Here is a 26,621-nt window from a genome sequence, read left to right as displayed (position 1 = left end):
AGCTCAAAGACTGTCTTCTGAAACACAGAGACAACAGCCATTAACACCCAAACAAAAATAGGTTTCGCTCTCCCAGACTTTCAGGTCAGAAGACAAGCAGTCAGTAATTGGGAAAATGTAAATGTACCAGGCAGGTGGTAACACCTGGGAACAATGGAAAGGCCCAAGTGGCTTTGTGGAACTAGATTTCTGGAATCTGCATTTTGGAACTATACAATAAGCTATTGAGTTCTGAGTCCAGATAAAGTTAACAGACTTTCTGAAGGCCAAGAGGCTGTAAGAGAAGAAATCAACAGTTGTGGCTGCAAGGCAGACTGGAAGAAGGAAGTTCAGCAGTTGTAGCCTCACAGAAAAGGTACCAGCAGTGGCAACTCGAGAGAGAGAGAGAGAGGAGATACCTACTCTCTGAAGCATGTTAGAGTAAAAAGCTGCAAAGACCTGAACCTGTTTTGAGACTCGAAGCTTCCGAAGGAGTAGAAAACCAGCAGGATTGATTGAAAATGCCTTAATCATGGACATCCAGGTTGGAAGTGCTCGGAGAAGTGAGCGAAGAGGACATTGATTTTTGATAAGGTCTGGGAGATCCAACCCATTGCAACCGGGAGGAGTTTGGGACTTTTAACCACCAAGATTTTGTCATCAAAAAGGACTGTGTAATGTATAAGAGTGGTGTGAGGTTTACAAGTGTTTTAATAAGTAAAGAAAATACCTTCCTTTGCAATCTGAGGTGTCAGCTACTTACAAATTACTATCCAGTTAATGGGGATTTCGTTTAGTTTAGTTTAGTTATAATGGAAGTCTTAAAACGTGAAATCTTGTGTAATTCATCAAATTGGTCGGGGGTTCATGTCTCGTATTTTTTACGTGAACACAAGTATACAAGAAATGGGAGCAGAAGGAGACCATAGAGCCCATCGAGCCTGCTCCGCCATTCAATACCATCATGGCTGATCTTAGGCTTCAGTTCTATTTTCCTGCCCACTCCCCATATCCCTTGATTCCCTGTGAGACCAAAAATCTATCTATCCCAGCCTTAAATGTATTCAACGATGGAGCATCCACAACCCTCTGGGATAGAGAATTCCAAAGATTCACAACCCTTTGAGTGTAATACTTTCTCCTCATCTCAGTCTTGAATGATTGACCCCTTATCCTGAGACTGTGCCCCCACATTCTAGATTCCCCGATCAGTCAAAACTATCTCTCAGCTTCTACCCTATCAAGCCCTTTCAGAATCCTGTATATCTCAATGAGATTTCCTCTCATTCTTATAAACTCCAGAGAATATAGGCCCAATTTACTCAGTCTCTCATCATAGGTCAACCCCCTCATCCCAGGGACCAATTTAGTAAATCTTCACTGCACTGCCTCCAGTGCAAGTATATCCTTTCTTAAATGTGGAGACCAAAACTGCACACAGATTCCAGGTGTGGTCTCACCAAAGCCTGTACATTTTATTAAGACTTCTTTATTCCTGTACTCCAATCCCCTTGCAATAAAGGCCAACATGCCATTTGCTTTCCTAACAGCCTGCTGCACCTCCATGTGTAACTTTGTGTGTTCCTTGTACGTGTACCCCCAAGTCTGTCTGAATATCAACACAATCTTCAGCCAGAAGTGTCGAGTTGATGATCCATCTCCGCCTCCTCCTGAAGTCCCCAGCATCACAGATGCCAGACTTCAGCCAATTCGATTCACTCCGCGTGATATCAAGAAATGACTGAAGGCACGAGATACTGCAAAGGCTATGGGCCCTGACAGTATTCCAGCAATAGTACTGAAGACCTGTACTCCAGATCTTGCCACGCCCCTAGCCAAGCTGTTTCAGTACAGCTACAACACTGGCATCTACCCTGCAATGTGGAAAATTGCCCAGGTATGTCCTGTACACAAAAAGCAGGACAAATCCAACCTGGCCAATTACCGCCCCATCAGTCTACTCTCAATCATCAGTAAAGTGATGGAAGGTGTCATCAACAGTGCCATCAAGCGGCACTTGCTGAGCAATAACCTGCTCAGTGACGCTCAGTTTGGGTTCCGCCAGGGCCACTCAGCTCCTTTCCTCACTACAGCCTTGGTTCAAACATGGACAAAAGAGGTGAGGTGAGAGTGACTGCTCTTGACATCAAGGCAGCATTTGACCGAGCATGGCATCAAGGAGCCCTAGCAAAACTGAGGTCAATGGGAATCAGGGGGAAAACCCTCCGCTGGCTGGAATCATACCTAGTGCAAAGGAAGATGGTTGTGGTTGTTGGAGGTCAAATATCTGAGCTCCAGGACATCACTGCAGGAGTTCCTCAGGGTAGTGTCCTAGGCCCAACCATCTTCAGCTGCTTTATCAATGACCTTCCTTCAATCAAAAGGTCAGAAGTGGGGATGTTCGCTGATGATTGCACAATGTTCAGCACCATTCGTGACTCCTCAGATACTGAAGCAGTCCGTGTAGAATTGCAGCAAGACCTGGACAATATCCAGGCTTGGGCTGATAAGTGGCAAGTAACATTTGTGCCACACAAGTGCCAGGCAATGACCATCTCCAACAAGAGAGAATCTAACCATTTCCCCTTGACATTCAATGGCATTACCATCGCTGAATCCCCCACTATCAACATCCTAGGGGCTACCATTGACCAGAAACTGAACTGGAGTAGCCATATAAATACCGTGGCTACAACAGCAGGACAGAGACTAGGAATCCTGAGGCGAGTAACTCACCTCCTGACTCCCCAAAGCCTGTCCATCGTCTGCAAGGCACAAGTCAGGAGTGTGATGGAATACTCTCCAGTTGTCTGGATGGGTGCAGCTCCAACAACACTCAAGAAGCTCGATACCACCCAGGACAAAGCAGCCCGCTTGATTGGCACCCCATCTACAAACATTCACTCCCTCCACCATTGACACACAGTAGCAGCAGTGTGTACCATCTACAAGATGCACTGCAGCAATGCACCAAGGCTCCTTAGCAGCTTCCAAATCCGCAACCTCTACCAACTAGAAGGACAAGGGCGGCAAATACATGGGAACACCACCACCTGCAAGTTCCCCACCAAGTCACACACCATCCTGACTTGGAACTATATCGTCGTTCCTTCATTGTCACTGGGTCAAAATCCTGGAACTCCCTTCCTAACAGCACTGTGGGTGTACCTACCCCAAGTGGACTGCTGTGGTTCAAGAAGGCAGCTCACCACCACCACCCCATCAGTCACCACCACCTCAAGGGCAATTAGGGATGGGCAATAAATGCTGGCCTGGCCAGTGACGCCCACATCCCATGAATGAATTTAAAAAAAAGTTTCACACTTCCCTACATTATTCTCCATTTGGCATCTTGTTGCTCACTCAGTCTGTCTATATCTTTTTGCAGCCTCTCTGCATCCTCCCCGCAGCTTACCTTTCCACCGAGCTTTGTATCATCAGCAAACTTAGATGCATTACTGTCTGTCTCTTCATCCAAGTTATTAAGATAGAGTGTAAATAGCTGAGGCCCCAGCACTGATCCTTGCGGCACACCATTATTCACTGCCTGTCTGTTAACCAATCCTCTATCCACGCTAATATATTCCCCCCAACAGCATGATCCCTTACCTTGCCTATTAATCTTTTATGTGGCATTTTTCTAATGCCTTTTGAAAATCCAGGTGTACTACATCTATTGGTTTCCATTTGCCCTACTAGTTACATCCTCAAAAACTCTAATAAATTTGTCAAACAGGATTCCCTTTTCTAATCATACTATGCTTTTCCAAGTTCAATGTTAAGACTTCTTTAATAATAGTTTCCAGCATCTTACTAATGACTGATGTTAGGCTAACTGGCCTGTAGTTCCCTGTTTTCTCTCTACCTCCTTTCTTGAAAAGTGGTGTAACATTTGCCAATTTCCAATCTGACGGGACCATTCCTGAATCTAAGGAATTCTGGAAGATCATAGTTAGCACATCCACTATCTCTGCAGCTATCTCTTTTAGAACCCTAGGATGTAGGCCATCTGGTCCTGGGGACTTGGCAGATTTTAGTCCCTCAAGTTTCTCCAATACTTTTTCTCGGCTGATATCAATATCCTAAATTTCATCACTTATCGATCTCATTGAGGTCATAACACTGGCAGTAGAGAGTATGAACCTTGTTAACCAAAGAAATCAACCTGGGGAGATCCCTGCGGACACAGAGATAAAGGGACTTAACAGAATTTGAATGACACTCTGTGCATTTGCAACTTACACTGTAGTGTGGATTGATAGGCATATATTCTACACTGTAATTCCTTTTGTATTAAGAGCTTGAAAGAATCATACCACAGTTACAACACAGAAGGGGGCTATTCGGCCCATCGTTGCCCATGCCAGCTCTCTGTGAGAGCAACTCAGCTGGTCCCACTCCCTTGCCTTTTCTCTGTAGTCCTGCAAATCTTTTCTCTTCAGATAATTATCTAATTCCCTTTTGAAAGCTATGATTGAATCTGCCTCCCACACTCTCAGACACTGCATTTCAGATCCTAACCACTCACTGCATAATAAAGTTGTTCCTCATGTCGCCTTTGGTTGTTGTGCCAGTCACTTTAAATTGGTGTTGTTTACTCATCACCCCTGTGCTTACTGACTACACTGGCTCCCACTTGAACAACGCATCGATTTTAAAATTCTCATCTTTTCAAATCCCTCTATGGCATGGTGAATCCCAATCTCTAATATCCTCCAACCCTACATCTCTGAGATATCTGCCCTTGTCTAATTACGAACATCCCTGATTTTCATCGCTCCACCATTGGTGCCTGAACCTTCAGCTGCCTAGGCCTTAAGCTCTGAAATACACTCCCTAAACCTCTCCACCTTGCTTTCCTCCTTTAAGACACTCCTTAAAACCTACCTATTTGACCAGGCTTTGGTCATCTGGCCTAATATTTCCCTTTGTGGCTCAATGTCATATTTTGTTTTATAATCCCTCTGTGAAGCGCCTTGGGACGTTTTATTACGTTAAAGGACATTCCATAAATATAAGTTTTTGTTTACATTTCAGGTCAATGACCTTTCATCGGAACTGGAAAAACTTAGAGCCATAACAGGTTTTAAGCAAGTACAGAGGAGGGGAAAGGGAGGAGAAGAGGAAAGAACTTTAGAAATCAAAGAAATTTACAGCACAGAAGGAGGCCATTTGCCGACCAACAAGGAGCCATCCAGCCTAATCCCACTTTCTGGCTCTTGGTCCATAACCTTCTCAGTTCTGATGAAAGGTCATTGATCTGAAACGTTAACTCTGTTTCTCCCTCTACTGATGCTACCAGACCTGCTGAGTGTCTCCAGCATTTTCTGTTTCTGTTTCAGATTTCCAGTAACTGCAGTATTTTGCTTATTGCTCTCTCCTTCCACTCCCCCAGGCACAGGTTAGGCTGGGCTCAAAACTGACCAATGAAATTGAAATGACAAGAACAAAGTTGCAACAGAGAACATGTATCATTGTAACGAGAGAAGAATGTGACTTTCTTGGATTTTATCTTTGATTAGCATTTGAGATGTAGTCTATGTTTTCACTGCTTAAACTCACCATGTCTGTCCTCTTCAAACTCAGCTGAGGTAGAGAGCCCTAAGAAGGAGGAGGAGCCAGTTGATCAAGTCAACATGGAGGTCAATCTTCAGGCCGAGGAGGGGAAGAAGACGGGAGCAGTGTCGCTGCAAGTGTACCGGTCATACTGGCTGTCGGTTGGCAAATGGCTCGCACTTTCTGTGCTCCTCTGTCTGTTGCTGATGCAAGGTAAAGGAATTGGTGGAATAGAAACAGAAAGTGCTGGAAATACTCAGCAGGTCTGGCAGCACCTGTGGAGAGAGAAACAGAGTTAATGTTTCAGGTCTGTGACTTTTCATCAGAAAGGATTTAGTGGAGTCGGCTGAGGAAAGTGGAAAAGGAAAAGTGCATTGGTACAGGTGATGTTCATTCCGAGAATTCCCCACACAAGTATTGTCTGATCTTGGCTCTGTCCTGAGTGGTAGATTCAGACTCGGTGGGCAAATGAGGTACACAAGCAAGATGCAAAGCCTTTTACCTCCTCCCTTCCCAGTGTCCAGGGCCCCAAACACTCCTTCCAGGTGGTCAGCAACTTTCCAGTTCTGATGAAAGGTCATTGACTGGAAACACTACTTCTCTCTCCACAGATGCTGCCTGACCAGCTGAGTATTTCCAGCATTTTCAGCTTTTATTTGAAACACTAACTTCTTTCCATTTAGTCTACTGTATACCAGAAATAGAGGATAACCAAGCGGTTAATAAGAGTGAGAAACGTAAGGTAATTAATATCAGAAACTTAAGAGACTAAATTTCAACAAATCTCCAGGAGCTGATGGCCTACATTCTCGGGTTCTAAAAGAGATAGCTGCAGAGATAGTGGATGCACTGGTTATGATTTGCCAAAATTCCCTCACTTCTGGAACAGTTCGAGCAGATTGTAAGTTAGCAAATGTAACAGTGCTATTCAAGAAAGGAGGGAGAGAGAAAACAGGGAACTACAGGCCAGTTAGCCTGTCGTCAGACATCAGGAAAATGCTAGAATCTGTTATTAAGGAAGTCTTAACGATGCAGTCAGAAAATCATAATATAATCAGACAAGGTCAGTATAGTTTTACGAAAGGGAAATTGTGTTTTTTGAGGATGTAACTGGTAGGGTACATAAAGGGGAACCAGCAAATATAATGGACTTGGAGTCCAAAAGGCATTTGATAAAATGCCACACGGTTAATACGCAAGCTAAGGGCTTGTCGAGTTGGGGGTAATATATTAGCATGGATAGAGGATTGGTTAACGGACAGGAAGCAGAGAGTCGGGATAAATGGCGCATTTTCAAGTTGGCAGGCTGTGACTAGTGGAGTGCCTCAAACTATTTGTAATCTATAATCGTTTGATAGTACAGAACTTGAGAATTGCTGATAATAGAGACATGTTGTCAAAGTTTTGTTTGAAATTTAAGCCAGGCAGCTTGACTCTGATTGGTCAGACATTGCACTGAGGAATGAAAACAAAGCTTGCAGTTAACTGTCAGTCACCATAAACTGGTGCATTCTCCATGGCAACACCTCTACCAATTGGAGTTCACTTGTCAACCAATCAACACTCTCGTCTCATGCAGTATAAGTTGTTGTTTTCCCTTACATTGGTTATTCTTGCGATTGTCCTGATGAGTGCAAGACGAAAAGCTTCGACAACATGTCTCTATTTGTAATCTCTATTAATAACTCAGACAAAGAGACTGAGAGTATTGTGTCAAAGTTTGCTGACAATACAAAGCTAGGTTGGAATGCAAGCTGTGAGGAGGACACAGTTCTGGTCACCACACTTTAGGAAGGATGTGAGGGTCCTTGTGAGGATGGAGAGGAGATTTACTAGACTGTTTCCAGGGTTAGGGGATTTTGGTTACAAGGTTAAGTTGGAAAAGCTGGAGTTTTTCTCCCTGGAGCAAAGGATGTTGAGGGAAGATTTGATAGAGGTGTACAAGATTATGACAGGTTTAGATAAGGTAGACAAAGAAAAGCTGTTCCCATTAGCTAATGGTACAAGGACTAAGGAACACAGATTGAAGGTTTTGGGCAAGAGATGCAGGGGGAATATGAGGAAGAACTTTTTTACGCAGCAAGTGGTAATGATCTGGAACTCATTGCCTATGAGGGTGGTGGAAGTGGAGATGAATGATTTCAAAAGGAAATTGGATGGGCTTGAAGGAAATAAACTTGCAGGGCTATGGGGATTGAGCGGGGTCGTGGGACTGACTGGATTGCTCTGCGGAGAGCTGACATGGACTCAATGAGCCAAATGGCCTCCTTGTCTGCCGTAAATGAGTCCATAGCTATTCTGAAGGGCTTGTTAGGGTAGACACTGAGAGGTTGTTCCCCCGGTAGGGAATCTAGAATACGGGGGCACAGTCTCAGGATAAGGGGCCGATCATTTAGAACTGAGATGGGGAGAAATTTCTTCACTCAAACTGTTGTGAATCTTTGGAATTCTCGACCTCAGAGGGTTGTGGATGCTCCATCTTTGAATAGATTTGAAGCTGGGACAGACTGATTTTTGGTCCCTCAGGGAATCGAGGGATATGGCGAGTGGGTGGGAAAGTGGAGTCGAAGCCCAAGACTAGCCATAATTGTTTTGAATGGTGGAGCAGGCTCAATGGGCCATCTGGTCAACTCCTGCTCCGATTATAGAGTCATAACAGCACAGAAGGAGGCCATTCGGCTCCTTGAGTCCATGCCAGCTCTCTGTAGGGCAATCCAATCATTCCCATTCCATGGCGATATCCCCATAGCCCTGGAAGTTTATTTCCCTCAAGTTCCCATCCAATTTCCTTTTGTAATCATTCATTGCCTCCGCTTCCACCACACTCGTTGTGTAAAAAATTTCTCCCTCATATTACCTGTGCATCTCTCGCCCAAAACCTTCAATTTGTGTCCCTTAGTCCTTGTACCATCAGCTAATGGGAACAGCTTTTTTTAGTCTGCCCTACTCAAAGCAGTCATAATCTTGTATAGCTCTATCAAATCTCCTCTCAATCTCCTTAGCTCCAAGAAGAACAACCCCAGCTTCTCCAACCTAACCTCATAACTAAAATCCTTCATCCCTGGAACCATTCTGGTAAATCTGCTCTGCACCATCTCCAGTATCCTCACATCCTTGATGTTGTTAGTATTCAGAAATTTATTGATTTCTGTCTTGAACATGCTCAATGACTGAGCTTCCACAGCCCTCTGGGGTAGAGAATTCCACAGATTCACCACCCTCTGAGTATAGAAATTCCTCTTCATGTCAGTCTTAAATGGCCTGCCCCTTATTCTGACACTGTGTCCCCTCATTTTAGACTGACCAGCCAGTGAATAACTTTACACTTATTCACATTATATTCCATCTACCATGTTCTTGCCCATTCACTTAGCCTGTCCAAGTCTGCTTTCGATTCTTGATAAGCAAGGGAGTGAAAGGTTATTGGGGGTAAGCGAGAAGGTGGAGTTGAGGTTACAAACAGATAAGCCATGGCAGAGAAGGCCGAAGGGCCAAGTGTCCTGTTCGTGCTCCTAATTTGTATGTTCGTAATAAGCCTCTTTACATCTTCCTCACAACTTACATTCCCACCTAGTTTTGTGTCATCAGCAAATTTGGAAATATTACAATTGGTCCCCACATCCAAATCATTTATATAGATTGTGAACAGCTGTGGCCCAAGCACTGATCCTTGCTGTATCCCAGTAGTAACAGCCTGCCATCCTGAGAATGACCTATTCAATGACCCATCTATTCCATTTATGTATGCTTTCTGTCTGTTAACCAATTCTCAATCAATACAAGTATGTTACCCTCAATCCCATGCAGTTCAATTTTGTTTACTAACCTCCAGTGTGGGACTTTGTCAAAAGACTTCTGAAAATCCAAATACCCTACATCCACTGGTTCTCCTTTATCTATGCTGCAAGTAATATCCTCAAAAAACTCCAACAGGTTTGTAAAACATTTGACTGAGTATGACATCAAGGAGCCCGAGGAAAAATGGAGTCAGTGGGAATCGGGGAAATCCCTCCGCTGGTTGGAGTAATTTCTAGCATAAAGGAAGATGGTTGTGGTTGTTGCAGGTGAATCATCTCAGTCCCAGGACATCACTGCAGGAATTCCTCAGGATAGTATCCTAGGCCCAACCATCTTCAGCTGCTTCATCAATGACCTTCCCTGCATCGTAAGTTCAGAAGTGGGAATGTTCGCTGATGATGGCACAATGTTTAGCACCATACACGACTCCTCAGATACTGAAGCAGCCCATGTCCATATGCAGCAAGACCTGGACAACATCCAGGCTTGGGCTGATAAGTGGCAATTAACATTCGTGCCACACAAGTGCCAGGCAATGATCATCTCAAACAAGAGAGAATCTAACCATCTCCCAAAGAACAAAGAACAAAGATAATTACAGCACAGGAACAGGCCCTTCGGCCCTCCAAGCCTGCACCGATCCAGATCCTCTCTCTAAACATGTCGCCTATTTTCTAAGGTTCTGTATCTCTTTTCTTCCTGCCCATTCATGTATCTGTCTAGATACATCTTAAAAGACTCCATCGTGCCCGCATCTACCACCTCCGCTGGCAATGCGTTCCAGGTGCCCACCACCCTCTGCGTAAAGAACTTTCCACGCATATCCCCCCTAAACTTTTCCCCTTTCACTTTGAACTCGTGTCCTCTAGTAATTGAAACCCCCACTCTGGGAAAAAGCCTCTTGCTATCCACCCTGTCTATACCTCTCATGATTTTGTACACCTCAATCAGGTCCCCCCTCAACCTCCGTCTTTCTAATGAACATAATCCTAATCTGCTCAACCTCTCTTCATAGCTAGCGCCCTCCATACCAGGCAACATCCTGGTGAACCTCCTCTGCACCCTCTCCAAAGCATCCACATCCTTTTGATAATGTGGCGACCAGAACTGTACGCAGTATTCCAAATGTGGCCAAACCAAAGTCCTATACAACTGTAACATGACCTGCCAACTCTTGTACTCAATGCCCCGTCCGATGAAGGAAAGCATGCCGTATGCCTTCTTGACCACTCTATTTACCTGCGTTGCCACCTTCAGGGAACAGTGGACCTGAACACCCAAATCTCTCTGGACATCAATTTTCCCCAGGACTTTTCCATTTACTGTATAGTTCACTCTTGAATTGGATCTTCCAAAATGCCTCACCTCGCATTTGCCCTGATTGAACTCCATCTGCCATTTCTCTGCCCAACTCTCCAATCTATCTATATTCTGCTGTATTCTCTGACAGTCCCCTTCACTATCTGCTACTCCACCAATCCCCTTGATCTTCAATGGCATTACCATCGCCGAATCCCCCACTATCAACCTCCTTGGAGTCACCATTGACCAGAAACTGATCTGGACCAGCCACATAAATGCTGTGGCTACAAGAGCAGGTCAGAGGCTGGGAATTCTGCGGGGAGTAACTCACATCCTGTCTCCCCAAAGCCTGTCCACCATCTACAAGGCACAAGTCAGGAGTGTGATAGAATACTCTCCACATGCCTGAATGGGTGCAGCTCCAACAACACTCAAGAAGCTCAACACCATCCAGGACAAAGCAGTCCACTTGATTGTCACCCCATCCACCACCTTCAACATTCACTCCCTCCACGACTGATGCACAGTGGCAGCAGTGTGTACCATCTACAAGATGCACTGCAACAACTCACCAAAGCTACTTTGACTGCACCTTCCAAACCCATGATCTCTACCACCTAAAAGGACAAGGGCAGCAGCTGCATGGGAACACCAACACCTGCAAGTTCCCCTCCAAGCCACACACCATTCTGACTTGGAACTATATTGCCGTTCCTTCACTGTCGCTGGGCCAAAATCCTGGAGCTCCCTTCTTAACAGAACTGTTGGTGTACCTACTCCCCAAGGTCTGCAGTGGTTCAAGAAGGCAGCTCACCACCACCACCTTCCCAAGGATAATTAGGGATGGGCAATAAATGCTGGCCTGGCCAGCAATGCCGACATCCCCCGAGTGAATTAAAAAAAAACCATGATTTCCCTTTCATAAATCCATGTTGACTCTGTCCAATTTTACCATTATTTTCTACGTGTCCAGTTATCACTTCCTTTGTAATAGATTCTAACATTTTCCCGACTACTGATGTCAAACTAACAGGTCGGTAGTTCTCCATTTTCCCTCTCCGTCCCTTCTTAAATAGTGCGGTTACATTTGCTACTTTCCAGTCTGCAGGATCCTTTCCCGAATCTATAGAATTTTGAAAGATAACCACCAATACATCACCTATGTCTATAGCCACCTCCTTCAATACTCTGGAATCTAGCTCATCTGGTCCAGGGGATTTATTAACCTTCAATTCAGATAACTTTTCAAGTACTGCTTCTTTACTGATACTAATTTCTTTCAGTTCCTCGTTTTCACAAATCCCTTGGTTCCCTAGTATTTCTGGGAGATTTTCTGCATCTTCCTCCATGAAGGCAGACACAAAGTAATTGTTTAGTTTCTCTGCCATCTCCCTGCTCTGCATTATAAATTCTCCAGCCTCCACCTGTAATGAACCCACATTTTTCCTTGCTAATCTTTTCCTTTTCATATACCTAAAGAAGCTTTTACAGTCTGCCTTTATGTTTCCTGCTTGCTTGCATTCATATTCTCTTTTCCCTTTTTTTATTCAGTTTCTTGGTTCGTCTTTGCTGGATTCTAAATTGCTCCGAATCCTCGGGCTTACTACTTTTTCTCGTGACCTTGTAAGCCACTTCCTTTGATCTATTGCAATTTTTAAACTTTTGTTAGCCACAGTTTATTCACCTTTCGAATTGGGTGTATGTGCCTGAGATGAATATGTATCTGTTGTAGACCATGTAGTACTTCTTTAAATACTAGTCATTGCCTGTCTACCATCAAAACATTTAGTGTATTTTCCCAATTCACATAGCCAACCTTTCCCTCATACCCTCATAGTTTCCCTTGTTCAGATTTAAGACGCTCGTTTCAGAATGATTTATATCGCGTTCAAAATTAATGTGAAATTCTATCATATTATGATCACTATTTCCCAAAGTCTCCTTTACAGCAAGGTTATTAATTAGCCCTTTCTCATTCCATAATTTTAAATCTGAAATAGCCCGATTCCAAGTTGGTTCTTCAACGTACTGCTCCAGAAACCCATCTTGTACACACTCCAGCAATTCATCCTCCACAGCATTAGTGCTGATTAGGTTTACCCAGTCTATATGTAAATTGAATGCGCCCATTATTACTGTATTACCCACGTGTCCTACATTACCACTACAGTTTGGTGGCCTATAAACAGCTCCCACCAATGTTTTCTGCCCCTTGCTGTTTCTTAGCTCCACCCAAACTGATTCTACAGCTTTATCCTTCAATCTAAGATCCTCTGTCACTAATGTACTGATCTTGTCCCTTATGAAGAGAGCAACCCCACCTCTTTTTCCTTTTTGCCTATCCCTCCTAAATGATAAATATCCTTGGATATTCATTTCCCAATCTTGGTCACCCTGTAGCCACGTCTCTGTAATGGCAATTAAATCATACCCATTTACCTTCAAATCATCAACCTTATTGTGAATGCTGCATGCATTCAGATAGACTGCCTTTAATTCGGCCTTTTTAACATTATTCTGCATTCTGATCCTATTTGATGCTTGCTTTTGTCTGTCTTCTAATTTCGCTTACTACATTTCTACTTCCGGTTGCCAGTTTTGCCTCCCTCCAATCTGAGCTCTCTCTCAGGTTCTCATCCCCCTGCCAATCTAGTATAAATCCTCCCTAACAGCAGTAGCATATCTCCCTGTGAGGATATTAGTCCCGGTCCTGCTAAGATGCAACCTGTCCATTTTGTACAGGTCTCACCTGCCCCAGAACCCGGTCCCAATGTCTCAGAAATCTGATGCCCTCCCTCCTACACCAATTCTCCAGCCATGTGTTCAATTGATCAATCCTGTTATTCTTATGCTGTCTAGCACATGGGACTGGGAGTAATCCTGAGAGTACTGATTTTGAGTTCCTGCTTTTTTAATCTCCTCCCTGACTCCATAAAATCTGCTTTCAGGACCTCATCCCGCTTCCTGCCTATGTCATTGGTACCAATGTGGACCACAACCTCTGGCTGCTCATCCTCCCCCAGAAGAATGCCCTTCAGCCACTCCGTGACATCCTTGACCCTGGCGCCAGGGAGACAAAATACTATCCTGGAGTCACGTCTATGGCCACAGAATGCCTGTCTGTTCCCCTAACTAACAAATCCCCTATCACGACTGCTCTTCCATTCTTCTTCCTCTCCTTTTGTGCAGCTGAGCCACCTGTGGTGCCACGGACTTGGATCTTGCTGCACTCTCCTGAGGAATCATTACCCTCACCAGTATCCAAAATGGAAAACAGATTAGTGAGCGAGATAGACTCAGGGGACTCCTGCACTGCCTACCTGGTTTTCTTAGACTGCCTGGCGGTCACCCATTCTCTATCTGCCTGCATGCTCCTAACCTGTGGTGTGATCACCTCCCTAAACATGCTATCCACGTAGGGCTCTGCCTCACAGATGCACAACAGTGACTCCAGCCACTGCTCAAGTTCCGAAACTCAGAGCGCAAGCTTGTGCAGCCAGCGGCACATCCTGCAGATGTGTTGTCTAGGTGCGTCTATGACTTCCCACTTGCCACAGGCTGTACATTCCACTCGGCCGAGCTGCCCTGCCATACCTTAAATTTACAGACTATTTATTACAAGTAGAATAGCTTACCAGTTACTCACTAACGAGTTCCTTCTGCTGCACTGATTTAGAGCCAAATATTGGGAGATGAAAAAAGGTAGAAAAAAGGAGCATCCCCTCCCAACTTCACTGAACTCCCCACTCACCAAACTCATAACTGCACACTCTTCTTACAATCTGGCACCTCCTTCAGTATGTAAGGAAGATTGGAAGATTACGGCAAGCCCTTCCACTATCTCCACTCCCATTTCCTTTCGCAATCTAGGATGCAAGTCATCCGAACGAGGTGGCGTATCTACGCTAAGCATAGCCAGCTTTTCCATTACGTCCTACCTATCAATTTTCACCTCATCCATTACCTCTACTATCTCTGTTTCTAACAATATTTTGTCAGCATCCCCTTCCTTAGTAAACACCGATAGGAATTACTGATTAAGTATTCTAGTCTTGCCCTGTGTCTCTCAGCATATATCATCCTATTTGTCCCCAATAGGTCCCATTCCACCTCTTACTACCCATTTACTATTTACATGCCAGTAGAAGATCTTTGGGTTCCCTTTTATGTTGACTGCCATTCTATTCTCATGTTCTATCTTTGCCAGTTACATTTTCCTCTTCACCTCTCAACTTATTGTATTTGGCCAGGTTCTCATTTGAAGAATTCATCTCACATGCATCATACACCCTCTTTTTTTTTGTTCCATCATATTCTTTATCTTAATAAAAGCAAAATACTGCAGATGCTGGAATTCTGAAATAAAAACAGAAAGTGCTGGAAATACTCAACAGGTCTGGCAGCGTCTGTGGAGAGAGAAGAACAGTTAATGTTTCAGGTCTATGACCTTTCATCAGAACTGGCAAAGGTTAGAAAAGAATTAGGTTTTAATCAAGTGAAGCAGGGGGCGTGGGGAGTTGGTGGGGAAGAAAACAAAAGGAAAGGTGTTCGATAGGACAGAGGGCAGGAAAGATTAAATAACAAAGCCGACCTAGAACAAAGGCAAAGAGATGTTAATGCTTGTGTTGAAAGACAAAACATTAGTCCAGAGAGAGTGTTAATAGCAGAATAATGAGCAGCTCCATCCAAAATCGCATGAAAAACAGGCACATGGTTAAAAAACAAAATGAAAAAAATAGAAAAGGTGCCGTGGATAGGGGACAAGGTGTCAGAGGTGATGGAGGAGTGGACCGGGGTGTCGCGGAGGGAATGATCCCTTCGGAATGCTGACGGGGAAGGGAAGAGACGGGAAGATGTGTTTGGTAGTGGCATCACACTGGAGGTGGTGGAAATGGCGGAGGATGATCCTTTGGATGTGGAAGCTGGTGGGGTGGAAAGTGAGAACACGGAGAACGTTGTCGTGGTTCTGGGAGGTAAGGGAAGGGGTGAGGGCAGATGTGCGGGAAATGGGTTGGACATAGTTGAGGGCCCTGTCAACCACAGTGAGGGGGGGGTGGTGGAATCCTTTGTTGAAGAAAAAGCAAGACATATCAGAAGCGCTGTTGTGGAAGGTTGCATCATCCGAACAGATGCGTTGGGAGACACTGGGAGAATGGGATGGAGTCCTTACAGGAAACAGGGTGTGAGGAATTGTAGTCAAGGTAGCTGTGGGAGTCAGTGGGCTTATAGTGGATATTAGTAGGCAGCCTATCCCCAGAGATGGAGACAGAGAAGTCAAGGAAGGGAAGGGAAGTATCAGAGATAGACCATGTAAAGGTGAGAGAAGAGTGGAAGTTGATGAAGTTTTCCAGTTCGGGCTGATGGCAGGAATCGGCACCAATACAGTCATCTTATTTATCTTCCTCATCATCCAAGGAGTACTGTTTTTGCTTCCCCTAACTTCCACCCTTGTTGGAATGTGCATAGCCTCAACCTGAAACATCTCCTTAATGATCACCCATTGCTCCTTTAGCATTTTTCCTGTCAGTCTTTGGTTCTATTTTGTCCTGGCTAGATTCCCCCCTCATCCCATTGAAGTTAACCCTCTTCCATTTAGAGGTTTTGCTTTAGATTGTTCCTTGCTCTCCTCCATTGCTAATCTAAACCTTATGATACAATGATCACGCTTACCCAAATGTTCCCCCACAGATACTTGGTTCTCTTGGCCCTACCTTGACTGGGAGACGATGGTGTAGTGGTAATGTCATTGAACTAGTAATGCAGAGGACCAGGCTAATGGCCTGGGAACCCTGTTCAAATCCTACCATGGTAATTGGTGAAATTTAAATTCAAATAATTAATAAATTAAATTAATTAATCAAAAAAAGTCTGGAATTCAAAGCTAGTCTCAGTAATGATGCCATGAACCCATCTGGTTCACTAAGATCCTTTCGGAAAGGAAATCTGCTGTTCTTACTTGGTCTGGCCTACACGTGACTCCAGACCCACAGCAATGTGGTTGACTCTCAACTGCCCTCTGAAATGGCCTAGCAAGGCACTCTGATGTCAAGGGCAATTCGGGGTGGGCAACAAAAACTGGCCTTGCCAGCGCCGCCCACGTTCTACAACAGAATTTTAAAAACCTCATTCCCCAGCACCAGATGCCTCCTTCCAAATTGGACCGAGAACTGGTCAAGGAATTTCTCCTGAACACATTTCAGAAATTCTTCCACCTCCTTACTCTTTACTCGAAAATTATCCCAATCTGTAGTTATGGGTAATTAAAGTCCCCCAACATCACCACCCTATAGTTCTTGCACACCTCTGCCCTTTCCCTACAGATTTGCTCCTCCTATCTCTCACTATTTGGAGACCTATAGAATAGCCCCAGTAGCGTGATCAGACCCTTTCTGCTTCTCAACTCTAACCAAATGGATGACAGCCCCCCACTTTACTTTCATTTTTAGTCATTTTTAGTTATTTTTTCTTCCTTTTTTTTGCATTCCTTTTTACATTTTTTACAATCTTTTTTTGTATTTATTTCAGTTCATCTTAGTTTGTTCAGTTTGCTCACCCACTTTTTTTCAGGTTGTTTTTCTTCAGGTTTGCACTTGCTGATGTTCTATATTCAGTATATTCACACCTAATCTGTACTAATGCTTTGTCTTTCAACACACCATTAACATATTGTTTGCCTTTGCTCCGTGACCTTTTGGTCAGCTATGTGGCCTGGTCCAATCTGCACCTTCTCCTTTGTTATCTCTTGCCCAACCCCCACCTCACTTGTTTATAATCTGTGACTTTTCTAATATTTGTCAGTTCCGAAGAAGGGTCACTGACCCGAAACGTTAACTCTGCTTCTCTTTCCACAGATGCTGCCAGACCTGCTGAGTGAATCCAGCATTTCTTGTTTTTGTTTCAGATTTCCAGCATCCGCAGTATTTTGCTTTTATTATATTGGATTCTGTCTTTGTCTGCCTCAAAGACATCCACTCTTTGGAACACTACAATGTCTTCCCAGCTCCCTTTTTTCCTTCCCTATCTTTTCTGAATATTGAGCGCCCAGTCCTCACCATTTTTAAGCCACGGTTGCATTATTGCCGCTGCATCATATTCCCACATGGCTATTTGTGCTTGTAGCTCACCGACACTGTTGACCACACTTTGTGCGTTTACAGACATGCGTTCTAAACCCATCTTTTTATTTCTCGTAGTCCTTCTTAGTCTGCTGCTATATATTCCTTCTCTAGTACTGTCCACTGCTCCCACTTCTTTCTGCACCTTATTCCTCTTTTCTACTTCTGTGCTGGTGCCCATCCCCCTGCCCATTTCGTTTAAACCCCATATGCTGGTCACAATTTGGTGGTCTCTACATTGGGAAGACTCAACACAGGTTGAATGACTACTTTGTGGAGCACCTCCATTCAGTCTGCAAGTGTGACTCCAAGCTCCTAGTCGCCTGTCATTTTAATTCTCCATCTTGCTCCCACTGTGACCTCTCTATCCTTGGCCTCTGACAGTGTTGCAATGGAGCTTGAGGAACAGCACCTCATCTTTCAGTTAGGCACTTTACAGCTTTCTAGACTCGACACTGAGTTGAACAATTTCAGCTCCTAAATTCTGCCCCATTATTTTTTGCTTTTTTGTTTGTTTTTGGATGGGAGCTGTGGTAATAATTCTAACTTTTTCCAGTTCTGATGAAAGGTCATCAACCTGAAACATTAACCCTGTTTCTTTCTCCACAGCAGCTGCCAGACCTGCTGGGCAATTCCAGTACTTTCTGCTTTTATTGTTGAATGTGGTGCCAAGTCATACAAAATTCAAGGCCCTGGCTTTCATTCTGGGCTCATACTGAGTTAGCTGATTTCAGTCTGGTAGCATTTGGGGCACAATAATTGGCCTCAGTATTCCTGGGCTTGGAAGGGAAAAATCAATTTGGTTCCCTGTGCTGATCCTTATCCAGTAACTCCCTGCTGAAATATACATGTGTTAAGTGAGGATCAGACTGGACTTGGCTGTGATGCCTCACACTGTTGAATAAAGTGCTGACATGACTGCGCATGGAGGTTTACACATGATGAGTAGCCACTGGGGAGAGAGAGCCATGAGCTATCAATAGTCAGCGCTCTCAGGAGAGAGAACCTTATGTCATCGATTGTTCGCCTCTTTTTATGTTATGTGCTGGCACATTGGGTTGGGGAGAATTCAACTCATAGGCAGCTTGTTTAAACGGGTATGTCCATAGGAAGAGATTAGTGAAAATAAACGTGGGTCCATTAGAGGGAGAGACAGGTGACATTATAATGGGGAATAAGGAAATGACAGAGACATTAAACCAATACTTTGTACATTTCTTCTCAGTAGAATACATCAAAAACAGTCTAGAAATAACCAAGGGTCACACAAGAATAAGGAACTGTAAAAAATCAGTATTGGTAATGAAATAGGATTGGAGAGATTAATGGAACTAAGTGGCAACAAATCCCCTGGACTTGACAACCTGCATACTAGGATTTTAGAAGAGGTAGCTGCAGAGATAGTGGATGCATTGGTTTTGCTCTTCCAGAATTCCTTAGATTCTAGAGCAGGTCCCAAGGATTGGAAGGTAGCAAACATAACCCTGCTATTTAAGAAAGGAGGAAGAGAAAACAGGGAACTATAAGTCAGTTAGCCTAACATCAGTAGAAGGCAAAATGCTAGAATCTATTAGGGACGTGGTAGAAATAAAGATTAAGCAGAGTCAAGATGGATTTATGAAAGGGAAATTATAGAATCATAGGAAATAGGAGCAGGAGTAGGCCATTCGGCCCCTCGAGCCTGCTCCGCCATTCAACTAGATCATGGCTGATCTTCTACCTCAATGCCATTTTCCTGCACTATCCCCATATCCCTTCTGCAAGAGGATTTGAGTACAGGAGTAAAGAAGTTTTGCTACAATTATATAGAGCCTTGGTGAGAATTGTGTACAGTTTTGGTCTCCTTACCTAAGGAAAGATGTACCTGCAATAGAGGGAGTGCAACAAAGGTTCACCAGACTGATTCCTGGGATAGTGGGATTGTCTTATAAGGAGAGACTGAGGAAACTGGACCTGTTTTCTCTAATGTTTAGAAGAATGAGAGGTGATCTCATTGCAGCATACAAAATTCTTACAGGGCTCGACAGGGTTGATGCAGGAAGGATGTTTCCCCTGGCTGGGCGGGGTCCAGAACCAGGGAGACAGTCTCAGAATAAGGGACAGGCCATTTAGGACAGAGAAGAGGAGGAATGTCTTCACTCAGAGGGTGGTAAATCTTTGGAATTCTCTACCCCAGAGGGCTGTGGAGGCTCAGTCATTGAGTATATTCAAGACAGAGATCAATAGATTTCTGGATAGTAAAGATATCAAAGGATATGGGGATAGTGTGGCAGAATGGCATTGAGGTAGAAGATCAGCCCATGATCTAGTTGAAACTGATATAGTTCATTCTGAAACTACGGTCTTAAATCTGAACGAAGGAAACTATGGAGATATGAAGGGCAAATTGGCTATGGTGGATCAGGAAAATACACTAAAAGATTTGATGGTAGACAGTCAATGGCTAGTTAAAATAGTATTACATGGTCTACAACAGATATACATTCCTCTAAGACACAAAAACCGAACAGGAAAGGTGAATCAACTGTGGTTATCAAAAGAAGTGAAAGATTTCATGAGATCAGAGGAAGTGGCTTATAAGGCCGCCAGAAAACGTGGTGAGCCCGAGGATTGGAAGCAATTTAGAATCCAGCAAAGGAGGACCAAGAAACTGATGAAGGGAAAAGAGAATATGAATGCAAGCTAGTGAGAAACATAAAGGCAGACTGGAAAAGCTTCTTCAGGTATGTGGAAAGGAAACGATTAACAAGGACAAATGTGGGTTCATTACAGGTGGAGGCTGGAGAATTTATAATGGAGAACAGGGAAATGGCGGAGAAACTAAACAATTACTTTGTGTCTGTCTTCATGGAGGAAGTTGCAGAAAATGTCCCAGAAATACTAGGGAACCAAGGGACTTGTGAAAATGAGGAATTGAAAGAAATTAGTATCAGTAAAGAGGTAGTACTTGAAAAGTTATCTGGATTGAAGGTTAATAAATCCCCTGGACCAGATGAGCTAGATTCCAGAGTATTGAAGGAGGTGGCTATAGACATAGGTGATGTATTGGTGGTTATCTTTCAAGATTCTATAGATTTGGGAAAGGATCCCGCAGAGTGGGAAGTAGCAAAGGTAACCGCACTATTTAAGAAGGGAGGGAGAGAGAAAACGGGGAACTACAGACCTGTTAAGTTTGATGTCAGCAGTAGGGAAAATGTTGGAATCTATTGGAAAGGATGTGATAACTGGAGAATAATTATATGATTGGGCAGAGCCAACATGGATTTATGAAAGGGAAATCATGCTTGACAAACCAGTTTAAGTTTTTTGAGGATGTTACTTGCAGCATAGATAAAGGATCAGTGCTGGGGCCACAGCTGTTCACAATCTATATAAATGATTTGGATGTGGGGACCAATTGTAATATTTCCATATTCACTGATGTCACAAAACTAGGTGGCAACGTGAGTTGTAAGGAGGCTTCAAGGGGATTTGGACAGGCTAAGTGAATGGGCAAGAACATGACAAATGGAATATAATGTGAATAAGTGTGAAATTATCCACTTTGGTGGAAAATAACAGAAAGACAGAGTATTTCTTAAATGTTGAGGGGTTGGGAAGTGTTGATGTCCAGAGGTACCTGGGTGTCCTTACAACCATACATACGAACATACATACAAACATACATACGAACATACATACAAACATACATACAAACGAGGAGCAGCAGTAGGCCACTCGGCCACTCGAGCTTGCTCCGCCATTCAATAATATCATAGCTGATCTGATTGTAACCTCAGCTCCATGGTCCCGTTTACCCCAATAACCTTGTTCATGAGTCACTAAAAGGTAGCATGCAGGTGCAACAAACAATTAAGAAGGCAAATGGTATGTTGGCCTTCGTTGCAAGGGGATTTGAGTACAGAAGTATAGATGTCTTGCTTCAATTGTATAAAGCTTTGGTGAGACCACACCTGGAGTATTCTGTACAGTTTTGGTTTCCTCATCCAAGGAAGGATATACTTGCCATAGAGGGAGTGCAAAGGAGGTTCACCACACTGATTCCTGGGATGGCAGGATTGTCTTATGAGGAGAGATTGCAGAAACTAGGCCTGTATTCTCTAGAGTTTCAAAGAATGAGAGGTGATCTCATTGAAATTACAAAATTCTTACAGGGTGTGACAGGATGGATTTGGTTAGGATGTTTGGTCGAGCTGGTGAGTCTAGAATAAGGGGACACAGTCGCAGAATAAGGGGCAGGCCATTTAAGACTGAGATGAAGAGGAATTTCTTTACTCAGAATTTGTGGAATTCTCTACCCCAGAGGGCTGTGGAAACTAAATCATTGAGCATGTTCAAGACAGAAATCAATAGATATCTGGATACGAATGACATCAAGAGATATGGAGATAACCCGGGAAAGTGGCATTGAAGTGGATCATCAGCCATGATCTGTTTGAATGGCAGAGAGCAGGCTCAATGGACGGAATAGCCTACTCCTGCTCCTATGTTCCTAAGTCTTAATACAATTATGCAGGGCATTGGTGAGGCCGCACTTGGAGTATAGTCTGCAGTTTTGGTCACATTAACAAGGAATGACATACTTGCCCGCGAAGTTTGCTAGATGTTTACTGGGATGAGAGGATTGTCTTAAGAGGGGAGATTGAGTAGATTAGGCCTATATTCCTTGGAGTTTACAAGAGTGAGAGGTGATCTAATTGAAATATATAAAATTCTTAAGGGTTTGAATGATAGGCTTCCTCTCCTATTGCCCCTAGTTGGCCGGTCGATGCCACATATGCTGACTGAGGGTAGATGGGGAATCTTTCCACAGACCCTGCCAGGTTTACTCTGATCCAAGTCTCCAACTTATGCATTAGTGGCTTGGGGACAGTTGTCATGTATTGATAATCCATACTAAGTTTCCAGATTCTCTTCCTATCTTCCTACATACGGCACTGCAGCCAAGCTCAGCAGCTCGGCACATAAAGGTTGGTATCATCTTCCAAGTAATGTACAGCACACCCAGTCTCTAATAGTCCGATGGACTTGCAGGTTTAATGTCTCAGATATCCTACCTCCACAGCGTCCCGTAATTTGTCCGACTGGTGGCTCTCTCACTGGATTACCAACGTGCAACACAACGAGAATGGGTCCACAACAAGAAACCATTCTGGATCTCTCCATACACATCAATTAATGCGGTTCATTCGGTAAGCACCTTTGTGAGTAATGCGGTATGAGTATGAGCACCGTTAAACATATTGTTTGATGCGGTATCTCTATCAGATTTCGGGTGGAAAGAATGTACCCGAGTGTGTGAACTGATGTAGAACGAATATATCCTCTATGCAGATTAATACAGAATGGGGAATATATCCTCCTGCTGCTCTATATCTGCAACCCTTGGAGTCACGGATGCAGCAATTGGAGCCTTCCATGCTATCCAGGCTGTTAGTGGGGAAAACACAGTGCACCTTATGAACAACATAAGCTCAAGGAGCAGAACCTCATCTTTTGATTGGACACTTTACTGCCTTCCAGACTCAACATTTGATTTCAATTTCAACCTCTGACCGCACCTTTTTATTCATCATGGGATGCGGGTATCACTGGCATGGCTGTATTCATTGCCCATCCCTAAGTGCCCTTGAAAAAGTGGTGGTGAGTCACCTTGAAGTGCTGCAGTTCATGTGGTGTGGGTTGACTCGGTGCTGTTGGACAGGGAGTTCAATGATTTTGACCCAGAAACTATGAAGGAACAATGATTTCCAAGTCTGAATAGTGTGTGACTTGAAGAGGAGCTTGGAGATGGTGGTGTTCCAATGCACCTGATGCCCTTGTTCTTCTGTGTGGTAGAGGTCACTGGTTCAGATGATGCTGCTGAAGAATCCTTGATGTGTTTCCTCAGTGTTTCTTGTAGATAGTACACACGGCTACCATGGTCCGCCAGTGGTGGAAGAAGTGAATGATTAAGGTGATGAATGGGGTGACAATAAAGTGGGCTGCTTTGCCTTGGATGGCATCAAGCTTCGAGTGTTGTTGGAGCTGTACTCATCCAGGCAAGTGGAGAGTATTCCATTACTCCTGATCTGTGATGTTTAGATGATGGAAAGGCTTTGGGGAGTCAGAAGATGAGTTACTTGCCACAGAATGATCAGTCTGTATCTGCTCTTGTAGCCACAGCCCTTATGGCTGATCCAGTTAAATTTCTGGTGAGGGGGGACCCCCAGGATGTTACTGGGAGATTCAGCAATGGTAATGTCATTGAACGTCATGGGGAGATGGTTAGATTCTCTCTTGTTGGAGGTGGTCTTTGCCTGGCACTTGTGTACATAGTGTATTTGGGACAATTTCTTAGAGCAGTATGTTCTAATGCCAACCAGGGACCAGGCTATTTTAGACCTGGTAATGTGCAATGAGACTTCATAGTAAAAGGCAACAATGATCATAACATGATAGAATTTCACATTCAGTTTCAAGGTGAGAAGTCTTGGGTCTAAGACTAAAACTTAAATAAAGGGTATGAGGGCAGAGCTGGCTAAAGTGAACTGGGAAAATAGATAAAGGTAGGACAGTAGAAAAATAGTTGAAGATATTTAAGGAGTTATTTCATAACTTACAGCAAAAATGTATTCCTTCGAGAGAGACTGAGAAGGATGCACTATCTGTGGCTACCTAAGGAAGTTAAGGATAATACCAGACTGAAAGAAAAAGTGTACAGTACTGCGAAGATTAGTGGCAGGTCCGAAGATTGGACAGATTTCAGCAAAGAATGACCAAAACAAAGAAATTAGAGTATAAGAGAAAGCTAGCTAAAATCTGAAAACAGTAAGAGTTTCTACAAGTATTTAAAAAGGAAAAGAGTAACTAAAGTTACTAAAGGGCCAATCAAGGATAGTAGTGGGAAGTTGTGTGTGGAATCAGAGGAGATAGGGGAAGCGTTAAATGAATATTTTGCGTCAGTATTTACAGTAGAGAAAGAAAATGTCGAGGAGAATACTGAGATTCAGGCTACTAGGCTAGATGGGATTGAGGTTCACAAGGAGGAGGTGTTATCAATTTTGGAAAGTGTGAAAATAGATAAGTCCCCTGGGCCAGATGGGATTTATCCTAGGATTCTCTGGGAAGCTAGGGAGGAGATTGCAGAGCCTTTGTCCTTGATCTTTATGTCGTCATTGTCGACAGGAATAGTGCCGGAAGACTGGAGGATAGGAAATGTTGTCCCCTTGTTCAAGAATGGGAGTAGAGACAGCCCTGGTAATTATAGACCTGTGAGCCTTACTTCGGTTGTGGGTAAAATGTTGGAAAAGGTTATAAGAGATAGGATTTATAATCATCTTGAAAAGAATAAGTCCATTAGAGATAGTCAGCATGGTTTTGTGAAGGGTAGGTCGTGCCTCACAAACCTTATTGAGTTTTTCGAGAAGGTGACCAAACAGGTGGATGAGGGTAAAGCAGTGGATGTGGTGTATATGGATTTCAGTAAGGCGTTTGATAAGGTTCCCCACGGTAGGCTATTGCAGAAAATACGGAAGTATGGGGTTGAAGGTGATTTAGAGCTTTGGATCAGAAATTGGCTAGCTGAAAGAAGACAGAGGGTGGTGGTTGATGGCAAATGTTCATCCTGGAGTTTAGTTACTAGTGGTGTACCGCAAGGACCTGTTTTGGGGCCACTGCTGTTTGTCATTTTTATAAATGACCTGGATGAGGGTGTAGAAGGGTGGGTTAGTAAATTTGCGGATGACACGAAGGTCGGTGGAGTTGTGGATAGTGCCGAAGGATGTTGTAGGGTACAGAGGGACATGGATAGGCTGCAGAGCTGGGCTGAGAGATGGCAAATGGAGTTTAATGCGGAAAAGTGCGAGGTGATTCACTTTGGAAGGAGTAACAGGAATGCAGAGTACTGGGCTAATGGGAAGATTCTTGGTAGTGAAGATGAGCAGAGAGATCTTGGTGTCCAGGTGCATAAATCCCTGAAGGTTGCTACCCAGGTTAATAGGGCTGTTAAGAAGGCATATGGTGTGTTAGCTTTCATTAGTAGGGGGATCGAGTTTAGGAGCCACGAGGTCATGCTGCAGCTGTACAGCTGGAGTATTGCGTGCAGTTCTGGTCACCGCATTATAGGAAGGATGTGGAAGCTATGGAAAGGGTGCAGAGGAGATTTACTAGGATGTTGCCTGGTATGGAGGGAAGTTCTTACGAGGAAAGGCTGAGGGACTTGAGGTTGTTTTCGTTGGAGAGAAGGAGGAGGAGAGGTGACTTAATAGAGACATATAAGATAATCAGAGGGTTAGATAGGGTGGATAGTGAGAGTCTTTTTCCTCGGATGGTGATGGCAAACACGAGGGGACATAGCTTTAAGTTGAGGGGTGATAGATATAGGACAGATGTCAGAAGTAGTTTCTTTACTCAGAGAGTAGTAGGGGCGTGGAACGCCCTGCCTGCAACAGTAGTAGACTCGCCAACTTTAAGGGCATTTAAGTGGTCATTGGATAGACATATGGATGAAAATGGAATAGTGTAGGTCAGATGGTTTCACAGGTTGGCGCAACATCGAGGGCTGAAGGGCCTGTACTGCGCTGTAATGTTCTAATTCTAATTCTAATACAGAATGGGGAATGTATCCTCAGTGTGTGGATTAATACAGAGTGGGGAATGTATCCTCAGAGTGTGGATTAATACAGAATGGGGAATGTATCCTCACTGTGTGGATTAATACAGAGTGGGGAATGTATCCTCAGAGTGTGGATTAATACAGAGTGGGGAATGTATCCTCAGAGAGTGGATTAATACAGAATGGGGAATGTATCCTCACTGTGTGGATTAATACAGAGTGGGGAATGTATCCTCACTGTGTGGATTAATACAGAGTGGGGAATGTATCCTCAC

At 43.8% G+C, this 26,621-nt stretch overlaps 1 protein-coding gene across 5 annotated transcripts in view; it reads left to right on the top strand.

The window, feature by feature from the left end:
• abcc10 (ATP-binding cassette, sub-family C (CFTR/MRP), member 10) overlaps window positions 1–26,621 on the top strand; it is a 505,256-nt gene that overhangs the window by 136,312 nt on the left and 342,323 nt on the right. For all 5 annotated transcript variants that reach the window (XM_068028201.1, XM_068028199.1, XM_068028202.1 and 2 more), the window contains exons 12-13: window positions 5,566–5,748; window positions 22,816–22,942. In XM_068028201.1, coding sequence (XP_067884302.1) covers window positions 5,566–5,748; window positions 22,816–22,942 — 310 coding nt within the window. The remainder of the gene's footprint in view (window positions 1–5,565; window positions 5,749–22,815; window positions 22,943–26,621) is intronic.

Source organism: Heterodontus francisci, chromosome 3 (genome assembly GCF_036365525.1).
Source record: "Heterodontus francisci isolate sHetFra1 chromosome 3, sHetFra1.hap1, whole genome shotgun sequence".
NCBI lineage: Eukaryota > Metazoa > Chordata > Chondrichthyes > Heterodontiformes > Heterodontidae > Heterodontus > Heterodontus francisci.
The sequence above is the reverse complement of the archived record's forward strand: the minus strand, read 5'-3'. Positions and strand labels throughout refer to the sequence as shown.